The sequence below is a fragment of the Cryptotermes secundus genome, unplaced genomic scaffold (genome assembly GCF_002891405.2).
Source record: "Cryptotermes secundus unplaced genomic scaffold, Csec_1.0 scaffold145, whole genome shotgun sequence".
Lineage (NCBI taxonomy): Eukaryota > Metazoa > Arthropoda > Insecta > Blattodea > Kalotermitidae > Cryptotermes > Cryptotermes secundus.
In genome coordinates, this window is record NW_019727392.1 from 439402 (window position 1) to 461240 (window position 21839).

General features: G+C 38.7%; 1 protein-coding gene across 3 annotated transcripts in view; it reads left to right on the forward strand.

The window, feature by feature from the left end:
* The first annotated feature begins 2351 nt into the window (after window positions 1-2351).
* The window catches only part of LOC111864635 (dnaJ homolog subfamily C member 5-like), a 38487-nt gene continuing 18999 nt past the window's right edge, over window positions 2352-21839 (forward strand). For 2 of the 3 annotated variants that reach the window (XM_023852018.2, XM_023852019.2), the window contains exons 1-5: window positions 2352-2554; window positions 5510-5648; window positions 6142-6294; window positions 12409-12540; window positions 21279-21341. In XM_023852018.2, the coding sequence (XP_023707786.1) occupies window positions 2535-2554; window positions 5510-5648; window positions 6142-6294; window positions 12409-12540; window positions 21279-21341 (507 nt within the window). In that variant the 5' untranslated portion in view covers window positions 2352-2534. The remainder of the gene's footprint in view (window positions 2555-5509; window positions 5649-6141; window positions 6295-12408; window positions 12541-21278; window positions 21342-21839) is intronic. The other variant, XM_023852021.2, reaches the window with a different exon arrangement.

Here is a 21839-nt window from a genome sequence, read left to right on the forward strand (position 1 = left end):
CGAGACTCGCTCATCTCTAATGTACTGAACAGATTCTGAAATTAGATTACATTATTTTCTTAAAATTGTTTTCACTGTGTCTTTCTGGCAACTGAGTGTGATATACCATCGACATAAAATTAAACTTGGCTTCTCTGTGTCAGTGAGTTTTGAAACAAAGTCAGTTTGTCTTTTGCATACAGGTAATACAAAACAGTGTTTGACTACCAGCAAAAATCATTAACAGCATGAACTTTACTTTCTTATAGTATCTGTGAAGTTTAAAATTCTCCTCAATAAATCAGTTTATTTGCAAATCAGTAAATCAGTAAATTTGCAAATAATGGAATTACAAGAGAAGCTTAAGTATAAATGTACTGTCTTGTGAAATCTGTTGGTCCCATGGTGGTGAATATCAAATTTATGCATTGCATTTCTCTACTGTAACTTACAACATTCAACTGTCACTATAAAAGCAATGGCATATTCTTATCTTTTGGTGGATTATTTTATGATGCTGTCAGTAGGGAGACTCTCTATACAGTGTTCAATGGGGAGATAACCGATGAATTGGAAAGGGTATGAAAGAAATCGCTGCCTGATCAAGTTACTATCATGACAGGGACTGAGGAAAATCACAAGTAAGCTCAGCAAGATACGTAGCCGGTATCCCTGCTGACATTTGAACCAAGCACCTCCGCACCTCCCTGGTATGAGTCTACCAACCTGCTTCGGAACAGAATCTTATTTCTATGTTTTTTAAAAGTGTTAACTTATATTATTATTGACTGAGACCATTTCTTGCAGCCTAATTATATTAAAAAATGCCCATTTTTTAAAAAATGTGGTCTTATGTTCTGATTGTGATGCCATGCAGTCCTGCAGGTAGACATACTCCATCTGCTATAGGGAATAAGGATGTGTCATTATATGTTAGTGAAGTAATCTGTTATATATAAACTTTTATTCAAACCACAGGTTTGTAGATGTATGTAGCATGTATGTATGTATGAAGATGTATGTACGTAGCAGGTATGTAGATCATACCTGCTATGTTTACAATGAATTGCATGTACTTACATATCAGAGAGGCATCATGTGCAAATAAAATACACAAATTAATGCCACCTCAAGTGTGTATTTGTCTCCCCATATTCCATATCTGACCAGGAGCTGTATAACCTTATCAACTGACTAGTGTCTGTCAGGACATAATTGCTTTACTTTCTTCCTAACAGTAGAATTAATTATATGATATAAGTGTTTGTATGTCTAATAAAAAATGCTGCGTTAAGCGTACTTGTGCCCCTTGTGCACTGCACTCATGTGATGAAGCCTTAATCATAAGGACTGTGGTCTGATGGTCGTGTAAATTCAGCCATTGGTCAGCAGACTCTGGTGATTCAAAGCTGTTTCAACTAACACTGTATGCACAAAGTACAGAGGTCTTTCATTTTCTTATTTATTTATTTATTTATCTTCTTTTTTGTCAAGTGTTAAATCTTCAAACTATTCTATAACGAAGACGTGTACACCCTTCCTCACTTTACTAGTACAATGATCGCTATTTTTTTAGGGAATATAGTATGTTTTAATGGTACGATCAAGGGTCACTATTTATTCACCACGTCAATGAACATATATCCATTTGTACTCCCGCTACTTTCTCACACTGCGTGACCAACACCGTTGCAATAACATTTCGACATTTCTTTATTTTTCATACACCAAAATTGCTACATATACGGGAGCGCAAGTTAGGTATTAATCCGTGACATACACTACAACGGCATGGAAACAGTGTCACCAATCGAACAACCATGTGTAGAATATACAGTCGAACTTGATTTCGATATTACTCCATTCGAACAATCCCAAAGTAATGCTGGAGCAATAAGTAAATTACGTAAACCGAACTAAATATGGCAGAGGGTAAACTATATTCCAGATACCAAAGGTTATTTGTTTAGAGAGAATTGTTGGTATGTGATGTACATTTCACCGGTGTGTTGTAATAAGGTGACTAACACCGACTTATTTTTGTTTTCGTAACAGAGATACAGGGGCTGGCAAACTTATTCATCGCTGTTTTGTGAACACTTGAATCGGGGGGGGGGGNGCCACAGATATTGATGGAAGAAAGGCTAGTATGATAGTAGCAAATCTTCTTGCCGACTGAGCTCTCGGCAGTGGCTGCAGCTCGTATTGTAACTATCCTAAAGATCCTAAAGATCCTAAACAAGGGAAGGCGATGGCAACGAATGCACTTATGACTTTGACGTCCAGGTGGATACGTTTACAAATACCGTAATCTGCTATTTGTCTCTGGCGGTCTCTGTTACTACCGAGCTCTACCGAGTGCAACCGAGCGAACCTAGCCTACCGAGTCAGCTGGAAGTTGCGGAGTAGGAGTGTGTTACCAGTGGAAGTACGGAATTCAGTATTTAGTGAAGGAGAAACGAAATGGATTTCTTGTAGCGAAATAGTACAAAGATTTATTGTGTTACAGAGTATTCTTCGTCTGTGCTTAAAATTGTTTTGTGATCCTGTTCGCAATGGATAGGCGAAAATTGTCGTAAGTGATTGATTAATATTAACTTGTAGGACAGCTGAAGTTCTGATACCCGGTCTTTTCTTTTGAAATTTTATTGGTCATTATTATGAAAAATGTATTTATGGCGGATAGGAAAAATACTTTTCTATATGTACTTGCGGCATGAAGTAATGTTAAACATGACCTGTTAAGAAATCTAACAGATCTGACCTAGTTGTGTTTGTTATCTCACATTTTTAACTCTTAATTAGGCGGGATGTATTTGAGGCACAATATTACCTAGGTGAGGTCTGAGAGGTCGCTATATGTATTTACTCATTGAAAGTTCATTAATGAGGATAATGGCCTAAAAATCACTCCTGATGCTTCTTCCATATTCTGTTTGTTGTTAGGTTCAGGACAGAACTAGATATACCAGTTTAGTTTGGAGGTTCTCTCAGCTAGATGATTACATATCCTCATTCTGGGTGTGACAATTACCATTCATTCGAGGCACGCATATTTTCTGTATATGTGACAAATATGCAGTTTACTTTTTGGATCAGTGTGTAACATACTTTCCTTTTTATGAAGTTATTAATTTGCATTCAGTGCTTCCTTTTTTTTCCCAGAGCTTATGTACTACAAGACCAAAGTTCATATATGTGTAATTTTGCACTGTTCTCCATTACTTTATGAATTAAAGTCTTGAAACATTCGAATTGTTCTTGTGTGACTTATACAGAAAAATTATAAATCAGCTGAGAACCTCTTTTGATGATCTGAACATGTTCTTCTCAATAGAATTGGAGGCAGCAGCGTTATTTGATTGAACACCATCATCAGAACCGAGTCCATCGCTGGCATGGTGTAACTCCATTCTATAGATTGAATTGATAATAAATACAGTTCCTTTGACTTACCACACATGGTAGACTGAATTTTCAGTCTTACAAGTATTATGATTTGGGTCTATTTTTTAAAAACAGTTCTGTTTATTTTTTTAAAACAATGTTTCGGAGACTGGATTCTGTCCCCATCCTCAGGTAAAACCTACTCAGGATGTTTTTTTTTAAAATAGATAAGACGATGGATAATGTCCAAAAGCATAACACTTGTAGCAATATACCATCGTCACAAACTTTTAGATCTTATTCACTTCGGACTTACAAATCGGACCAAGATACTTCATGGTTAATACATCATTTTTGTCCTTAAAAGCTGAAGAAAACGTCCGTTTTTGCTGTAGGATCAGGAACTGATCAGTCGGAACGAAATTACTCTGATTCAGACTGTAGCAGAGAGTAAGTAGTGCCCACACAAGCAAGTAGGAGCTGTAAAACCAATTTGTGTGTGTTATACATTGTCACAACTGTTGTTCCATGGTAGTATGGTGATAATATTCTTGATAGTGCCCAAAACTTATGAACTTCATTTTACTCTGCCATTCCTAATAATATTTATTCTTGAATTTACTTGTGTAATCCTACATTATTTCTAGTCCCTTGCCTTGAAAATACAGGGCATGTAGCATATTGGTGGGAAAGCCAGAAGGAAAGAGACCACAAGGCAGACCAAGGTGTAGTTGGGTGAATAATACTTAAAATCATTCCCATAGCATATGGAGCAGTATCGTGGTTTATTTTTATATTTTCATATAAAACTGTAAATTTGGGTATGCTTTTAGTTATTTATGTGAGCTTCAAGCACAATATTTGATTATGATTAAGGAAGTTGACACACATCTTGATTCTGATATAGGGGAATTCAGTTGAGTTGGAACTGTTCTGCTTGTGACATTGTGGCAGTGGTTTCTTATATTACCATAGAAGGTACAGTGCAGTTTTTGTTACATTGGGCATTGACTCTGTTAACCCAACTTCGTTCCTGAGCAGTGTATGTTGGGCTACAGTCAGATCAGCAGGACCGACATGTTCGTAAGAAATTGGGTCAGCAGGTGGCTTGGCTCTGGTTTCTTCTTGACAGTAGTATGGTGCAAGAGACAGGGTTGGGAGAGGTCAGGACAGTGAAGGAGATTGGTTCCAATTTCTGTGTTTTTATTTATGGAGCTGAGAGGTTTGATAATGGATGCCAAATAAGAAAAATGAAAGGAATTATTTGCTGAGTACAGTTAGAGAAGTCCAAGCACTTTGGGAGATGTAGTTTGATGAAGGAACATGGGATTACTGCAGAAGAGGTTTGTGCATTGTTTATCACTCACTTTGGGTTTTGGCTGGTTTAATCTGTATCTTGTAGCAAGTGACCTACATGAAGATAATATGAAGTTTCTGATAGGATTCTGAGTGACTAAATTATTCATGCAGGCTACTCAGGGCTGCAGAGATGATGTTAGGCAGTGAATTGTTTCTGTAAGCTCCTGTAAGAAAATTAGGAGTGACACAAATGTAGTTAAACACAATTTGGGTATCATGAGTTAAAAGTCATGTACACTTTATTTATAGAGTCAGAACTGAGATGTCAGAATTACAATTTTTCCTTGCAGGTTTTATTTTCAGTATTTGCTGTTTTGTTTTTTTTTTTTTTTTTTTGGGGGTNGCTGTCTGTAAAATTTAGGGGGAGATTGCGCATTAGTCGTTGAAAGGAGTTCTAGTCACTGTACTGGAATGTATTACCGTATCCCGAAACACAAACACAGACTTCTGTCAACTATCAGGAAAACCCCGAGGTTAACCATTTTAACCTGTCCATATCACAAGCACCCAGCTTTCATTAGAGAGTTTGACATCAAAGCATAAGGTGTTTCCAAATAAATGGAAGCAAAATGAGATTTTGTAATGATTCATGATACATGGTAATTATTCTGTAAAATGACTTCATTCGTTATCATAAAATTATCTTGCGTACTGTTCCCAGAAGTGTAATTTATCTGTAATTTTTACTTCATGTGAAGCTGCTTCATTGAATTTGGAGATGAAGGATAGAAATTGTAGTGATCTGTTGGTTATGTAAAACCTATATAAATTCCTTCCATTTCAGCACCTCTGGTGATACACTCTATCAGATCCTGGATCTTCCAAAAACTGCAACTGCAGATGATGTGAAAAAGACTTACCGGAAAATGGCACTCAAATACCATCCAGATAAAAATCCGAACAATCCTGAAGCTGCAGAGAAGGTGAGATGGGTTTCATAGCTTGTGCCTCCAGTTTTTAATTTAAATGTGTTCACTGAGCAAATATAGACTGTATTAAATCACTGGACCCTAATTACAGAATTGATATTTTGCAGCATACTTAATAAGGACAGCCTCTGTGGCCTAGCGGTCAGAGTTCCTGGCTACAGATCCAGAGATCTGGGTTCGATTCCTGGTGCTACCAGATTTTTTCTGAGAAGTAGTGTGTCTGGAACAGGGTCCACTCAGCCTCATGTAGATAATTGAGGAGCTATTTCAAGGAAATAGTGGCTATGGTCTAGAAAACCGAAATTAACGGCCCTAGGGAACTGTTATGCTGACCACGTGACACCCTCTGTCCGCTAAAGTTGGCACTAACTTCACCAACGAGCGGCAGTTGCTCAGTCGGTATAGTTCGTTTGTGGACTAAAGCCACGGAGTTTGTTTTGTTTTTGTTTGTTACTTAATAAGTGTGTTTTTCATGGTTTCATTGCAGTTTAAAGAAGTGAATCGTGCTCACAGTATTCTGAGTGACCTGACAAAACGAAACATCTACGACAACTACGGTTCTCTGGGTCTATACATTGCAGAGCAGTTTGGAGAGGAAAATGTCAATGCTTACTTCCTAGTCACATCTGGCTGGTGCAAGGTGAGACTTTTATTGTCATACAACATAGGACATATCCCTTGCATATATATAGGAGTAGTCTGTCTTTTGTGGTTTGTGTGAAATCTCACAGAAGTATGACTGCAGAATGTCCTGTCTGCGGAGAGAGGCTGTTAAGATGTTGCATTTGAAATTTTCTTCAACGAGAAAGTTTTATGCTAGTTGCGTAGCTTACAATGGTTTTGTAACGGAAAAACAGCATGCAGAAACTGAAACAGATTTGAATGGTTATGGAAGTCATGGTGGAACATTCAAAATCCTGTGGCAAAAAGCCGCAGGTTGTACGTTGTGGAGCTCAGTGGTAAGATTACTGTGTATTTATCATCAAGATGGTCACTTGGATGGTGGATGGACCAAGTGAATACCCATAAAGCCATTTTGTATCGTTTCGCTTGCGGCCACGGACGTCTACTTAACTATGGTAGTGGTATGCGTTCCAAGAAGTTTTTTTTCGATGACTCATAGGAAAGATGATGATTGGTTTATGTTTAATAAGAATTCAGGAGGAAGAAATTTAAAATATTTCCAAACAACTTCTTCAGTAACTTTGCATTGTTATCACAAAGTATTTGTTCATTGCGTAGATTTACTGATTCCTGTTAAAAGCAATCTCCCCTGTGAAGTACTGCTACAGTTCTTGTTAGATTTTTATTTAACCACTGGAAAGCTCAGGATATATCTGTTGTAACACTGAAGTAAGTTTTGAAAACTTGTGTTTTTGGAAAAGTTATTTTGGAAGGGTATTAGTGGATGTATTGAAATTGCAAAAATGCCTGCCTTGCTTGACATTTATTGGACTGATAGACCCTATAATTGATAGACATCTCAAAGCTTTGATTTCTATTTTACTTGTTAAATGCTGAAAAACAAAGGTTTCAGAACTCCATGTGAAAGACACGTTGGATCTTAGCGTTGCTTTCACACTTTCTGTTAATATTGGAAATTCTTTGAAAATGTGCTCTAATTAGAAAGTACTTTGCTGATTTTAACCAGCTAAAACATAACTGTAAATCTTTGCATTATCTTTTATTGATTTATAGAGAGAAAATATTTTTTGTACATATATATTTCTGTCTTAAATGCAACTTATTATCAGGTCACCCTTCTTCCTCACCACGTGTTTTGGCCACAGACAGCCTTTATCAGGTGTTGCCTGTCTCGCTAAAATTATTGCACTGTATGTCAAAGTTATATGTTGCATTTGAAAGCAATATTTCCTAATTAAAATGAATTAAGCTTGGAATTAAAATCAATTAACATCTTAATGTTGTTTCCATTGTTGTTGTCATCCATTCATTTAAAAGATATTTCTCATTGGTGGATTTAGTCGCGCTGCATTCCATTTGTGGGGTGAATATTATCTGTACTACGTAAATAATGTGTTGCGTTATATAATATTTTGTTAGTTGTGTAAGTTTTTGTAATTGTTTATAGTTGCTCTTAATTGTATTTAAGATGGAAATATATGTGTAAAAGAAATAACAGTGATGCAACACGATGCTTTAAGTGCAATATGAGAGCAAATGTGCTTTATCATGAGCGACTTATCTCTTTAAATACTCTATCAAATATGTAAATCCTCTGGCAGTTACAATGATCAGATTGTAACCTTCACTATCCCCTTTTAAAACTTTACTATTTACCGTCAGTCAAATGCAGAATCAGAATGCTCAAAAAGTGATGCAAATCAACCAACAATTGGTCCAGGTGGTTCAAAACACAGGTGTAATATATAACATTAGTTACTGCACATGCCCTATGTGGAGTGCCTTGTCAGAATTGTTTGTAGCTTGAGCATATAGTTTGTAGATGTCCAAGGCACAAGAGATCTTTCTCACAAATGCAGGACTTGTTCTGTACTTTTGGTTTGGAGGGGTGGGGTGGATATTTGAAGATGCAGGGCCTGTGATACTGTCGTGGGTTGAGCACTGTGCTACAAGTCGGAGGGTCATGGGTTCGGTCTCAATGAGGCTATTGGATTTTTCAGTTCAACTAATCCTTCCAGCCACACTCTGGCTCTGGGGTCAACTCGGCCTCTAATAGAAATGAGTACCAGGAATCTACCTGGGGGTAAAGGGTGGCTGGCACTTAAAGCTGACACCCTCACTGCCATCTGTGAGCGGATTGTTTAGAAAATATGGGAACCACAATTCTATGGGCCTCCATGGCCTATTACAGGGATAGCTTGACTATGTAGCATCAACTGGTAGAATGAGTGGTGTATGATTGATTGAAAATAATTTGGAAGTTAGACATCATGATATAATCAATGTACTTACTAGCATTTACCTAGAGCGTACAAGGATAGCCACACACACCTTTAGATTATTCTATATTTCAGTATCCTGTTGCAATTGTTTAAGTTAATGTCCATGTATTTATCATCCGTCAATATTGCAACACTTGTTTATTAACTGCTTAATTTTAATTTTAGTTTAACATTACACACTTTGACACTACATGTTTTGGCCCCAAACAGCCATCTTGAGGTGTCTTGATATGTTACAAATATTTTATTAAATTATGTTAAAACTGCTACACTGTGTTAGCTCGTGTTAAAATCACAGGCTGTAGTTCTCTTTTCATGGTAAAACAAGATAAAATCCATTAAAATTTCTGATATACCCACGTTATTTTGGCGCATTTTATTTCACCTCACACGGGGTGTCGTCCACTGTTCATAAATGTATGTCTGTCCAGGGTGTTTTTTGTTTTGGCAGCTTGCCCTTCACGTTTTGTAGCCTACTTCTCAGTTATGACTGCCATATGCCCCTGGTTTGCGTGTTTCCTCCACAGCATGTGGTGTTGTCTTTATTAGTGCCTCTAGTAAAGACTAGTAAAGACATGTCTTTGCTGAGATTCAAACCATAACTGCTAGGCAATCTTACTTGGTTGTACATTTGTTATTGTTTTAAATTCTGTATATGAAAATGAAGGTACTGTATGTGTAGTTTGATGTAGTGCTGGGAAGGGCCTTATTTTTCTCCCGAGTCAGTCAAATTGTCTCTTTTGATTTTAGTTTTTGTGGCACAGTAGTACTGAGTTCTTGTTAATACTATATTTCAGCATCGTGTTGCATCGATACGTCATTCATCCACTTGTTTCTGTCTCTGATGCAACAAAAACTTCTATTTTAAATGTCATTAGAGTCACATTTTATTTTACTGTTAATGGATTGGAACTGCTGCCTTGTATCAGCTCATGTCAGTATATTACATGCTGCTACTGCATCTCATTGCTTGGCAATGTATGCCCATGTTTCACTGATGCTACGTTCATATTGCGGCATCCTTGCTGTGTTCCTTTGTATGTAGCTCTCCCTAGTGGGGCCTGTATCTCTTGCGTTGCTGAGCCAGTACCAAGACTTGAAGTTAAAGCAAGTAATCTTTGTAATGAGTTGTGTCCTTAGTCAGTGCCTGTTTACAGATTGATAATTCTTGATTACTGATGTAAATCATTGACTTAATTTACTGATGAGATTAACTTACAGATAAGACAAAGCATTTTGTGGTTTTGTTCATATTGGTGCAAGAATGAATTTACATAGTAATCATATGAGTAACTTGGAGATAAGATGAGTGTCCTAGCTTGTAGTACAAGCAGGTAATTATTTTATCTCATTTTAATCACAGTGAAGAATTTGCTGGCTGCCTTAGTTGTAGGGAGATATACAGATTATGATCCATGCATGGTTTTCTGCTATAGCATAATTTCAGGATTTGAAGTCAAATTGTATTTAACTGTAAAATTTTCACCATGCAACTGTAGGACCTTAACTCTTTGACTGGCACGAAGGGTATTTAAATCTCACCCCTGTCCTGGCAGGCCCTTTAAACCTTATGTCGCTAAAATGCATGTAGTTACTTTTTCCTAAACAACTTCAACAAAAATTGGTTTTTAAAAACGAAATTTTTAGGAACTAATTAAAATACAATATTTTATGCAATAAATGCTTTTCCACACCTCTTTATTTGTTTTTCTTCGTGTGATAAACATTGAAACATGAAAGTTTGCAGAGAGCCACACCACAGCCTGCACACATGATACTTGTTTCTTTTCTAACCTTGTGCTTAGCACTCACGCGACACTTTCTCAGGGCACCATTCTTCTTATTGTTACTGTTAGGAACATGGACCATTTTGTGAATTTTCAAGCCACCCTCTAGGCGATTTGATGGCTCTTTCACTGGTGGTCTTTTCATGGTCGAGGGCGGAGGCGTGACTGCACTCTAGTCTGACCCAATAGATTCGTCATCCACTTCATTCCTTGACTTTTCTCCCTCTCCACACTGTTTGTTTGGTTCAGTCATTTTTCTACACAGTCCAATATAAAATCTTTGAATCTGTAATTTCTCTTCTTGTATTTTTCGTTTGTTGTGTTCTTTTTGAATAGAATGAAACTATTCAACCGCAAAGACATGTTTTGTCCATACCATGGGTGTGAAATAGGGGCCTAGTGGACAAATATTCTTCAATTTCAGGGCGTTTGTCGATTCCTGTCATGAACACAATTCCTAAGTATGTCCAGATTTCATCTGATGTGACATAATTGTAATTGTGTTTTCGAGAGTGAGGAGCTAACTCATGTGTGTTGAAGTGCTGGTGAGCATAGGGATTGGTTTCAGTTGTGATGTGATTTACCAAGTCGTCATCCAGAAAAAATTTTAATCCATGAAAAGGGATGTATTTTATGTGTTATATCAATTTTGATCCCGAAACTATTAGCAAATGGAAATATTGGGGGTACAATGTCTCCGTACGTTCATGAGATGGGCGTGTCAGGCACCGCACTCGTGGTAGGTAAATGTTCATGATTACTGTCTTGTGGATCATTGTCTATCACTGTATTATTGTCACTATCAACTTCATCCAATTCAGGAATCATTATTTCATCGCCACTATCATCATCAGGAAAAATCTCGTTCAGAACATTTTCCAGCTCGTCTGTAGGAACACGAAGACACTTGCTGCAAGAAGCTATGGTGAAACTGAATGAATGTGAAATATTTTCTGACCTTTACCTTCTCAGAGGGTTCTGACAGTAATATAGACCCCCACAAAGTTTACAAGGGTTCTTTACAAACATGCACAAAAACTATCATATATATGTCTTTGGTTGATGAGTGCCAAGAGAGCAAAGAAGGGACGAGATTGTCAAAGCGTTAAAACACGCCAACGCCAGGGAACGGCTGGCATCGTCCGGGCGTTAAAACACGCCCGCGCCAGTCAAAGAGTTAAAATAGGCCATGGCCATTCCAGATCCTTTTCAGTTATTCATTCAGAGTAATCCGCCATATAGCCCTTCATCATACAAGGCCATACAACCAATGCAGTTTATAAAGCATTGTTGTAGACCTACTATATCCATTAAAATTTGTAAGCATATTAAAGGCTTTCCAGATGTTTTGTAAGTGGGTTAGGAAATCACTGTTGGAAGCTCTGGGTGTACATGCAGGAAAGAGGAATTCCTGTCGTTTACATGTGTGTCTAGATTTATGTAGCAGAACAGAGACGCCAGTTGATAAACAGAGGTATTCTGTGTATTCCTTATTACTCTTATAAAACTGTATAATTGTCAGCATAATGATGTTATTAATAATGGTAATGATTCATCATCATCATCAGATAGATGAATTTAAAAAAAAGTAAATTTGTAACGTATTGTGCAACTTGTCTCATGCTTATTGTTTTCGTGGTTAAGAACATAATACTCCCACTTGGGCGTAACCTTTCTGAGGACATCTGATGTGGTGATTCTTCCATCCCTGGTTTCTAGCACCGAAGAAGGAATGACCAGGCACAAACAAATTTTATTTTTAAACAAATATGCAGCATGGAAAATTGTAAGTTTACACTGAATGGGAAGTTGTTCAAGGACTGCTGAAATGTTTCCAGTTTACAGGAGTGAGTAGATTGAGGTTGATATATTAATTCTGTTCATTTAACAATAACTATATGAACTGCAAAGATTTCATGAGACTCTCACTATGTTGTTGTAACTGATAAGCTAGTGGTTATTGTTAGATAAGTCACTGAAGTCTGCTGAAAAGTAAGTAATTTATGGAGATTTAATTGATGTTCTCACGGAATGTTGCAGGCCCTTATTGTGTTCTGTGGTATCATCACTGGCTGTTATCTGTGCTGTTGCTGCTGCTGCTGTTGCAACTTCTGCTGTGGCAAGTGCAAACCACGACAGCCCGAGGAGACCGGGGACTACCACACCTTACATGTATGTCTGAAACAAGTGCAAGGCACAGTCTGACTGGATGCTGAGTATTGAGATAGTTGAGTGTGCTTTAAAGTTAAACAGACAAAAGCCTAATGCTTTTTTTTAAGTTTTCATATAACTGCACACAGTGACAATCTGTACAGACTTACTGTCTACAGCTCTGCTCTTCCACCTTACAGGACCAGGTGATACCGGTGCTCTCAGATTTTCATAGTTCCCCAGTTTCAGTTCTCTTTCAGTTCGTCACGTTAAACTGTTTTGCAAAGACCGTCACTTTGTAATTTTATTATGTCTTATGAAAGGAGACCTCATTATGCTGTAACAAAAAAAGAGCAAGGATGTCATTATCTTAATTTTCAGTTAACTTTTTGGTTCCTTTGGTGTAGGTGCCAAAGACTAGTGCGGTTGATTGGTCAGTAGACAGTGATTATGAATGTGGCTGATTGAGACCATGTTCAGTGGATTGTTTTACTTGTTTTATAGATAGCAGTGTCTTGCTTACAGAACTGTTAGTGACACTTGGTTCCATGGAGAATCCAAAGTGGCAAATCTCAGACTATAGCATGTCTTCTGCTCAGAGAGTTGAATGCTCCTTCTGATGAAAAGTGGTTACTGACTGTTAATCACCTACAGCGCAATGTGGATATGCCTTGAAGTACAAAAGCAAATAAAAAAGTCTTCGCCCCTATCTTTTATCAGCCACAATAATACACATACAGGGAAATCAAAATACAGGCAGTGTTCTAAGTACCTTTGACTATTTTTCCACATAGTCACCACCCCAGTTCAGGCATTTGTTTCATCGCACCACTAGTTTGGAGATGCCGCTGTTGTAGAATTCGGCTGGTTGAGCGTGGACCCACCGCTGGGGGTTCTTGTGGATGATGTGGTCTCCTTCTTGACAACGCCAGGCCTCATGTGGCAAACAGGACTGCTGCCCGATTGCAGTCATTCGGATGGGAGATTATGGAGCATGCACCATATAGTCCAGACCTCGCCCCCAGTGATTACCACATGTTCGGTCCACTGAAGAGGTTCATTTCTGATGACGATGCAAAAACTGCTGTCCAGCGGTGGTTTCACACTCAACCGGCCGAATTCTACAACAGCAGCATCTCCAAACTAGTGGTGTGATGGGACAAATGCCTGAACCAGGGTGGTGACTATGTGGAAAAATAGTCAGAGGTACTCAGAACACTGCCTGTATTTTGATTTCCCTGTATGTGTATTATTGTGGCTGAAAAAAAATAGGGGCACAGACTTTTTGATTTGCCCTCCTAGAAGTGGCTTCTTAATACACCAGTTAAGATTAATTTATTAACTGATTTATATTGAACTTTCCCTGAAACACTGAAAATGTATCCAAAAATAATTCAAGAATTCAGCCTACGCAGCAGTCTCATTGAAGGTCTACAGAATGAGTTAGGTTTTTGTGTTCTAATGTCCACCGTTCACTGCGCAGAGTTTTCCTTGTACTCCACGCCTTTAACAGCCATATTTTTTATCAGTGTCAGACAGTGCGTTTGGGTGTTTTTCGTTACCCCACTGTGGGCAGGTGGCTAGATAATGTAAACAACTAACAAAACCAGCTTAATTACAGCAGTTTATTGGCCGCATGTTATTTCCTGAACATATCATTTTCTGAGTGCCCTCTGCCATGACCTGAAGTTCTGTTATAAATCACCATAAAATCTTATTTGTTGTACCTCAGCAGTTCAGTTGTTTCGACTCTTCAGTTGTGTGAGGAGAATTTTCAAATAGCTTAACCATGACAGATAAAGTTACCCCTGGCCTTAATTAATTAAGCATCATGCCCTGAAGATGTATGGGGATTGGTTGTATAGCTCCACACATTCTTGAATTTGGCACTAGATGGAGGTGAGTGGTCAGCTTCATGCCCCTGCCTCTTCACCTTCAGGGAACTAGCCCCTGGTACCCATTATATTGGAGGCTGGGTGGGCCCCAGAGCTGGTCTTGACTTCGTGGAGAAGAGAAATATCTCTTGCCCATACTGGGAATCAGACCCAGACTCCTTGGTTGTCCAACCCATAACATGTTGAGGTGAAAGTGGGCCTTGTTTAACATCACGAAAACATTCAAAACATCTGCATCGTAATCTAAAACTTTCATATAATGTCTACAGAAATTTGGGTGAATGATTTTGTGCTGATCTGTGAAGTGTTGAGCAGTTTGAATTTTGTAGGTATGATAACTTACTCTTCATAGGAAATACACAAGATTGGTACACTGTATTCCTTAATGCATTAATATCCTCTTCTATATGAACTGGATATATACTGTCATTGAATTTTGAGGTTGCAGTATCATAAATATACAAATCATAGGCTTCCCTTAAAATTATGTCTTACTTTGGAATTATCTAATATCTTGGTATGTCGGATTTACAATATTTTTGTGTTTGCACAATAGACTGTGTCCAAAGTTCCGTGTTGCTTTTGTTACAAGTTACACTGGAGCGTAAGACACCCCATGTTCATAGGGAGAGTTGCAGGAAAGGAACCTGTTACATTTTCACACTATGAGATATAGTAAGCTCTTAGGCAGCTTTTTACAATAAGGAAATCTTATACTACCATTTGTTTCCATAAAAAATGTTGCCAGGTCACTCTGATTACTGATTTGTCATACCCTGATGAGCACATCTGGGCAAAACCCAGTTCCTGTACTACAAAAATCTTGTATAGCGTGACACTCTGAAACACCAGGTGCTTGTAGAGTCGGTGTAGTCTGTTCAGGACAAAAGTTTTTGTTGATAGTCCCAGAGTAACTCGTCAGATTACATATGTGTCTAGAGCTTGAATACGCCTTCACTCTTTGAATAGAATATAAATATTTTATGTAGGATATATTTTACATTTTTCTGTGACTTCATTATATTGTATACTTCAGCCAGATGAGTGTGAAGTTCAGCAAAAGGAAGAAGGTACAGTTCTCCCCAAGCCTGTGTGTGCATGCTGGTGTACATGGAATGTGAAGTAAAGCTCCATGCATTCATTCATTACCTGGATGTTAGAGTTGTACCCTCCACTTAAGATTTGAGCTGCTTTGTGCCTCAGAAGGAGGTACCAGTACTTGCCAATTGGGCGGTGCCTCAGGAGGAGGTACCAGTACTTGCCAGTTGGGTGGTGCCTCAGGAGGGGGTACCAGTACTTGCCAGTTGGGTGGTGCCTCAGGAGGGGGTACCAGTACTTGCCAGTTGGGTGGTGCCTCAGCAGGAGGTACCAGTACTTGCCAGTTGGGTGGTGCCTCAGCAGGAGGTACCAGTACTTGCCAGATGGGAGGTTGGGTGGGCCTTGGGATCAGACTGGATTGAATGGTGAACAAAGAGAACCTTGTCCATATCATGAATCAAACTCCAGCCAACCAGTATATACTTCTTTGACTGGTGTAATTGGCTGACATGAGGAGTAAGTCTAAATAATTAATGACAATTTTGATTATTTTAGAAGTGCTGCCTTGATCTGTCACTGTTTCATGTACCATGTAAGAACATATAATTTTGGCAGAGTTCTTAGTGTAGTTCAAAATTAGTGGAAATATGAAGCAATTCTTGCGCATTATATTGTCACACAACAAATTCTCTACTATGAAGATGATGATGGTGAGGAGGAGGAAGATTCTCTTTTATGAATTGAAAGGTCACTTTAAGTGTTTCCTGTAGATGATTGTCTGTGTTTGAAATTGGTAGTGTGTCACAAAGTCAGCAGTTTTACCATTCCTGGTGGAGATTCTCGACTCTCTTGGCACGGTACAAGTTTATACAGCAGTTCAGAATCAGTGGAGTAGTATCAGAGCCATGCTTAGATGAAATTCGCTTAGATAAGGTGTACCTCAAGTTTGCACTATATGGACATCACATCACATTGAAAGTTACATGTGGTTGTACTTTAGGAAGTTCAGTTTAGTTTCATCTGGTGGGGTGAGACTGAGTCCACTTGGTATGTCAACCACTCTTTGGCCTAATGTACCAGCCCCGGATGATAGATGGGTGCGGAGCAGTTGGTGGAATGAGAATTGACAGGGAAACTCGAAGTACTTGGAGAAAAGCGCCCCAGTACTACTTTGTCCACCACAAATCCCACATGACCCGACCTGGGCTTAAACCCAGGCTGCGGTGATGGGAAGCCACTGAGTAACCGCCTGAGCTATGGCACGGCCTGTAGCACTTGAGGAAAGTCACAAACTGAAAAGGATGAGAGGAGAAGACATTTTAGGGAAGGACCTAAGCAGAGGTGTAACTTGATAATTTTCCTTGAAGGTCTATAATTCTTTTATCTTATTTTTTTCTTTGTTCTAACTGATGTACTTTATGGTTCTTCTATATGGATGCCTCATGCAAAGATAGGTAGATATTTGTTTTATTGTTTATGCATTTTTCTGCGTTTTACAGTTTTTAAAAATCAGCTTTTTATAATGGAAAGTTCCATTTCTTCTCTGCCTCAGATGATTTTTGTTGCTGAATAGTTACAGTTTCCAGTGTAACATTTTCTCTTTCTCCAGATTTCCCATGGGCAACTTCTGTTGCTGACAGATTCAATACTTTAGTAATATATTTTCTGTCTGGGGTGTTTACTTTAGTTCTGATAGGAAGTTCAGTAGAGGATTGCTTAATCCTGAAACACTGCTGTGTCCAGAGTACCACCAAAAGAGATTGTTTAAACACAGTGTTTCCATTTTGTTATATGTATAGCTTCCACTGTATGATGATTGATATGCAAAATTCCAATATTGAAGATGTCAGAAATAGATGAGCACAGTTCATGGACCACACCACTTGTTCATTTAATGATGCTGTCAGTATCGAGACTGTGTAGTGTTGTTGATAGCATGAGTAATGAATGTGAAGCAGTGGGTGGGATGAGAATTGGCACGGGAAACTGTAGTACTCGGAGAAAACCTGCATGAGTGCCATTTTGTCGACAGCAACCTGGAGAAATTGTATAAATGTGATTACAAATAATTGTGATCGTTGAAACCGTGAATGAGGATAAAAAAGACCAGAAGAAAAAATAAAAAGGAGCAAGAAAACAAAACAGGCTTCCTCCACTTGCAACTACAGTTTGCCTACCTCATAGTAAAAGTAAACCTGTCCGTTAGATGTGGTTTTGGCTTGTGTTACTTAACGCAACATTATGTGAAATATTTAGGTTTGTCATATCACCCACTTAGCAGATTGGCTTGAATGTGACTTATATTCGGGAGGTGTTGCGTATCCTAGCTGAAGGTTTTCACTTTCTACATGGAAATACTAGGATAGTGCCTGAAGTTAGGCTATGTCTGCTTCCTTTCTAACTCACCATTCATTAATAACCCCAATGATTGATACTATATGCAACCTGAGTTGCTGAGAGCACCATCAAGTAAACCATAAATACATAGTCAGTAGGTCCAGGCAGATGTGGTGTGATATGAAGTGATGCAAACGTTACATTTATACATCGTAGGTTGAGTGAGTTTGTGAATATGACAGTGGAGGATGGTCAGTGTGGATGAACTGTTCATGTAGGTTTGTAGATATAAGCTAACTGGCACAATAGTAGAAGACGTTCTTTCATTGCTAAAAGTTACGTGTTTTTAAAATGTTTAAATTTTCTTTATCATTGAAAGGTAGGTATTGGTTTTATTAACTTAACTTTCTTCAGTAATATAATCCTTATGTGATTTTCTTAATCCTGTTTTGGCAAATGTACATTCTTTATCTCGAAGCTCATGGTAGCATAGTTGGTTGAGGCACTATGCTACAAGCCGGAAGGTCGCGGGTTTGATTCCTCATGAGGTCATTGGAATTTTTAGTTGACCTAATCCTTCCAGCCGCACTATAGCCCTGGGGTCGACTCAGCCTCTAACAGAAATGAATACCAGGAATATTTCCGGGGGTAAAAGGCAGCTGGTGTGTAAGGCTCACAACCTTATGGGCCTCTACGGCCTCTTACGGCGATAGCTTTACCTTTTACATTCCTTATCTCTGTCTTATTTATATGTGAAATCCAATAAATTCTTTCGTTTTTAAGTTTTGTACTTCAGTTTTCAGAATTTCTTATTTGAAGCAATGAACTTCTTTCTCTGTTAGCATTTGCAGGCCATTAAGTGTGAAAGTACATATTGCCAATTGATTGATGAACAGCTGCGGATGATACATGTGCACTGTGTGACTTGACTAAGGCCTGTTGCACCTGAGGGGACTTTTCATGCTGCTCTCCAAGCAGCTCGCCACTCTAGGCCGGGTTTGAAGATGTTACATCTTAGTATAACTGTAATCCTATGAGAACAGTGTCTCTCTCCCATGTCCAGTAAGCGTTCAAAAAAAATACCATTGCAACATGGAGCGTGTTTTCAACAGAAGTGCATTCAGGTTAAATTTTTCAATCTTCCAGTGCCTGTGTGACTTAACTTCTTAGAGACTAAATTTTATTGTCTACTAAGACAAATGTCACAGCAAGAGGATGAATAGGGATAGTGAAGGAACACAGAAATCATTTATGATAAGCAATAATATAAATATTTTAGGGCAAGTAATGCAGATATTGGCATACGTTTTCACGTTAAACTCTTGTGAAGAAACCAAAGGAAGTTACGACCAGTGCGGAAATCAGTGAAACATTCACCACCGGAGACACTGGAACTGTACGTGCTGCATGGTTCAGGCAAACATGTGAGAATGTTGCTTCAACAGATGGCAATGATCTGAAGGAGAAAGCCTTGCATATCACCACTCGTCTGGGACTAGCCAACTTCCTGGCCTCCAATGGCTCGATCAACAGATTTAAGGGGAGACCCAACATTGTCTACAGAACTGTATCGGGTGAGAGCAGGAGTGTTCCTCTAGAAACTGTAGAAGACTGGAACAGTTACCAACTATTGCAAAAAATTTAATGTTATGACCTTTGTTTCTTGACGAGATATTTGCCGGGGTGTTATAAATTCTAAACAAAAGGTTATGGTGCCCCTCGCATACAGTGACGATGGCAATGATAAACTGCCACCTCTTTTAACTGGAAAGTATAAAATTCCACATTGCTTCAAGACCGCCTACAAATATAAATTCTTGGATAACCACCAAAATATTTGAAGATTATCTCACACAGCTAGGTAGAAAACTGGGTGCTAACAATCACAGCATCTTGCTTTTCATTGATCAGCATGCCATTCACCAAGTTTTTCAGCAACATTGGAGTTGTGTTTCTCCCAGGTAACTGTACCAGCCAGCTCAGCCTTTAGATTTGGGGGTCCATGAATGCAGATGCCATTACACAGAGCAGTTCATTCAGAAAACTGTACTCCAAGATGCTACACAGATGAAGCTGGGCGTGTTGTCTGCGGTGCACTTTGTAGTGCAAGCCTGAAGTTCGATAACATCCTCCACAATCAAGACCAGTGATGATAACAGTGCAGTGAAGCTCAGTGAAGGTGAAGTGGATGATTGGCACAGCTTACAAACTCTTGGAGTGCAGTTTGAGGACTGCACAGCATGTGACAGTATGCTCAAGGTCTGTAGAGTCTGGAGTGTCAACTGACTATGCCAGAAGAGGGAGAGGAAGTTGCGGAACATGGAGCAACATCATTGGATGCACTGAAAGGAGTGGAAGCAGCCAGAAAGTACAAGTGTCAATTTGATATTGAGAACAGCATTATTGTAATGTGCAAGGAGTTGAAAATCAGTTATGCATACTGAGCTCAGGAAAAAAGAGAAACAGATGACTGCTATTGAATGGTTAAAGAAATAGTGTAGTTAGGTGTGTGCCTTATTTTTGTCATTCTATCGAGGAGAATACTGGAACGGTACCTTGAAATAGACTACGACTGCTTCTTCCACAGTTATAATCATCATAACTACCGCAGTTGATAAAGCATCATAAAGTAAACCAAGAACAATATTTGCTTCTACATTTGCATTGTTAAATGTTGAAACATGTGTTTTTAAAGCAGCTTCCCAAGTTACGATATAAAGAAAAGTTTTCTCCGTGTTATTCTCATTTCGCACTTATTTTAGATGGTCCCTTAAAAAGTGTAAACTCAAGATTTCTCTGTAATATGGTATGGATCTTAAGAGAATGGCTTGTGGCAATGTGGGTATGTGTTATCTGGCTCAGGATAGAGACTTGTGGTGTGCTCTTGAGAATGTGTATTGAACCTTCTGTTTCCACAGAATGCAGGACAATTTTACTTACTGGCAACTCTTAGGTTCTCAAAAAGGACTCTCCTTGAAGGAGTCAGTGAAAAAATGTGGCTCAGAGCACTTTCGGTGGGAGTCCAGTATCTTGAGTCAAGACTTCCAGGTCCACTGTTTTGTCTTGTGAATATTGAAGTTTGCAAGAATGGTGGGGGTTCATTGTTGTGGGCATTCATTTAATCTGTTCTGTTGTTATATGTACATTTAAGAAGACTTAGAAAATACTGACTTGTCTGTGATACCAGTCGGAAAGGTTCCGTGAGGTGAAGAAGCACACATACAGAATAAGGTGTGCATACAACACAACTCTAATGCACTAGTTCCCTGCTAGGAGTCACTCTACAGATGTAATCCATTTCTTTTCTCTTTTTTATTTCATTTTTCTCTTTTATTCTGCAAATGCTCCTTAGATGTTTTTAGTGTTTTATGTGTCTTGTTTACAAATATATTATTTTAATTTAGTTTTTGTAGTCTTTTTTTATAGTTCGTTTCTGTTACGTTGGTGGGACAGAGTTGAGTTTTGCTATCATTATTGGTCTGTTCATAGAGGAACCCTGCATCAGAGACTGGTGGAGGAGTGGTAACATCTCAACCCCGGACTTCAGACAAGGTGCGCACACATTGTTAGTTTTTTATCCTGACCTACTGTCCTACTCATTTTGCAACTGTAACTGAATGACCTCATATTCCCTGCCAGTTATGCTGAAAAAAATTAAATTATAAATATCTCTTGCTTGGAGTTTTATGGAAATGATAAAATTTGGGTACCTGTATCCTGCCAGTTGATTTTCTGTGAGTTCAGGCAAATGCTGAGGTTTCTCAGTTGATTTTCTGTGAGTTCAGGCAAATGCTGAAGTTTTTACATCTCTGTCACTAGAACATGGTGCAGTATGCTGCTGCACTCTGATCACTGTCTTCTGTGATGTGAGGCCATGTAGTTTAGGTGTTGGCTACCAGCATTTTCAGGGTCCCGTGGGGCTGGAGGCAGCGAGTTTCTGTCTACCAGACTACATAGCAGAAGACCAGAATCTGAACACTTGCTGCTGTGGGAGCCTCAGGTCCCTTGCATTTGCCCTGTTTTAAAGATAAGCTGAACATTGCAATATAC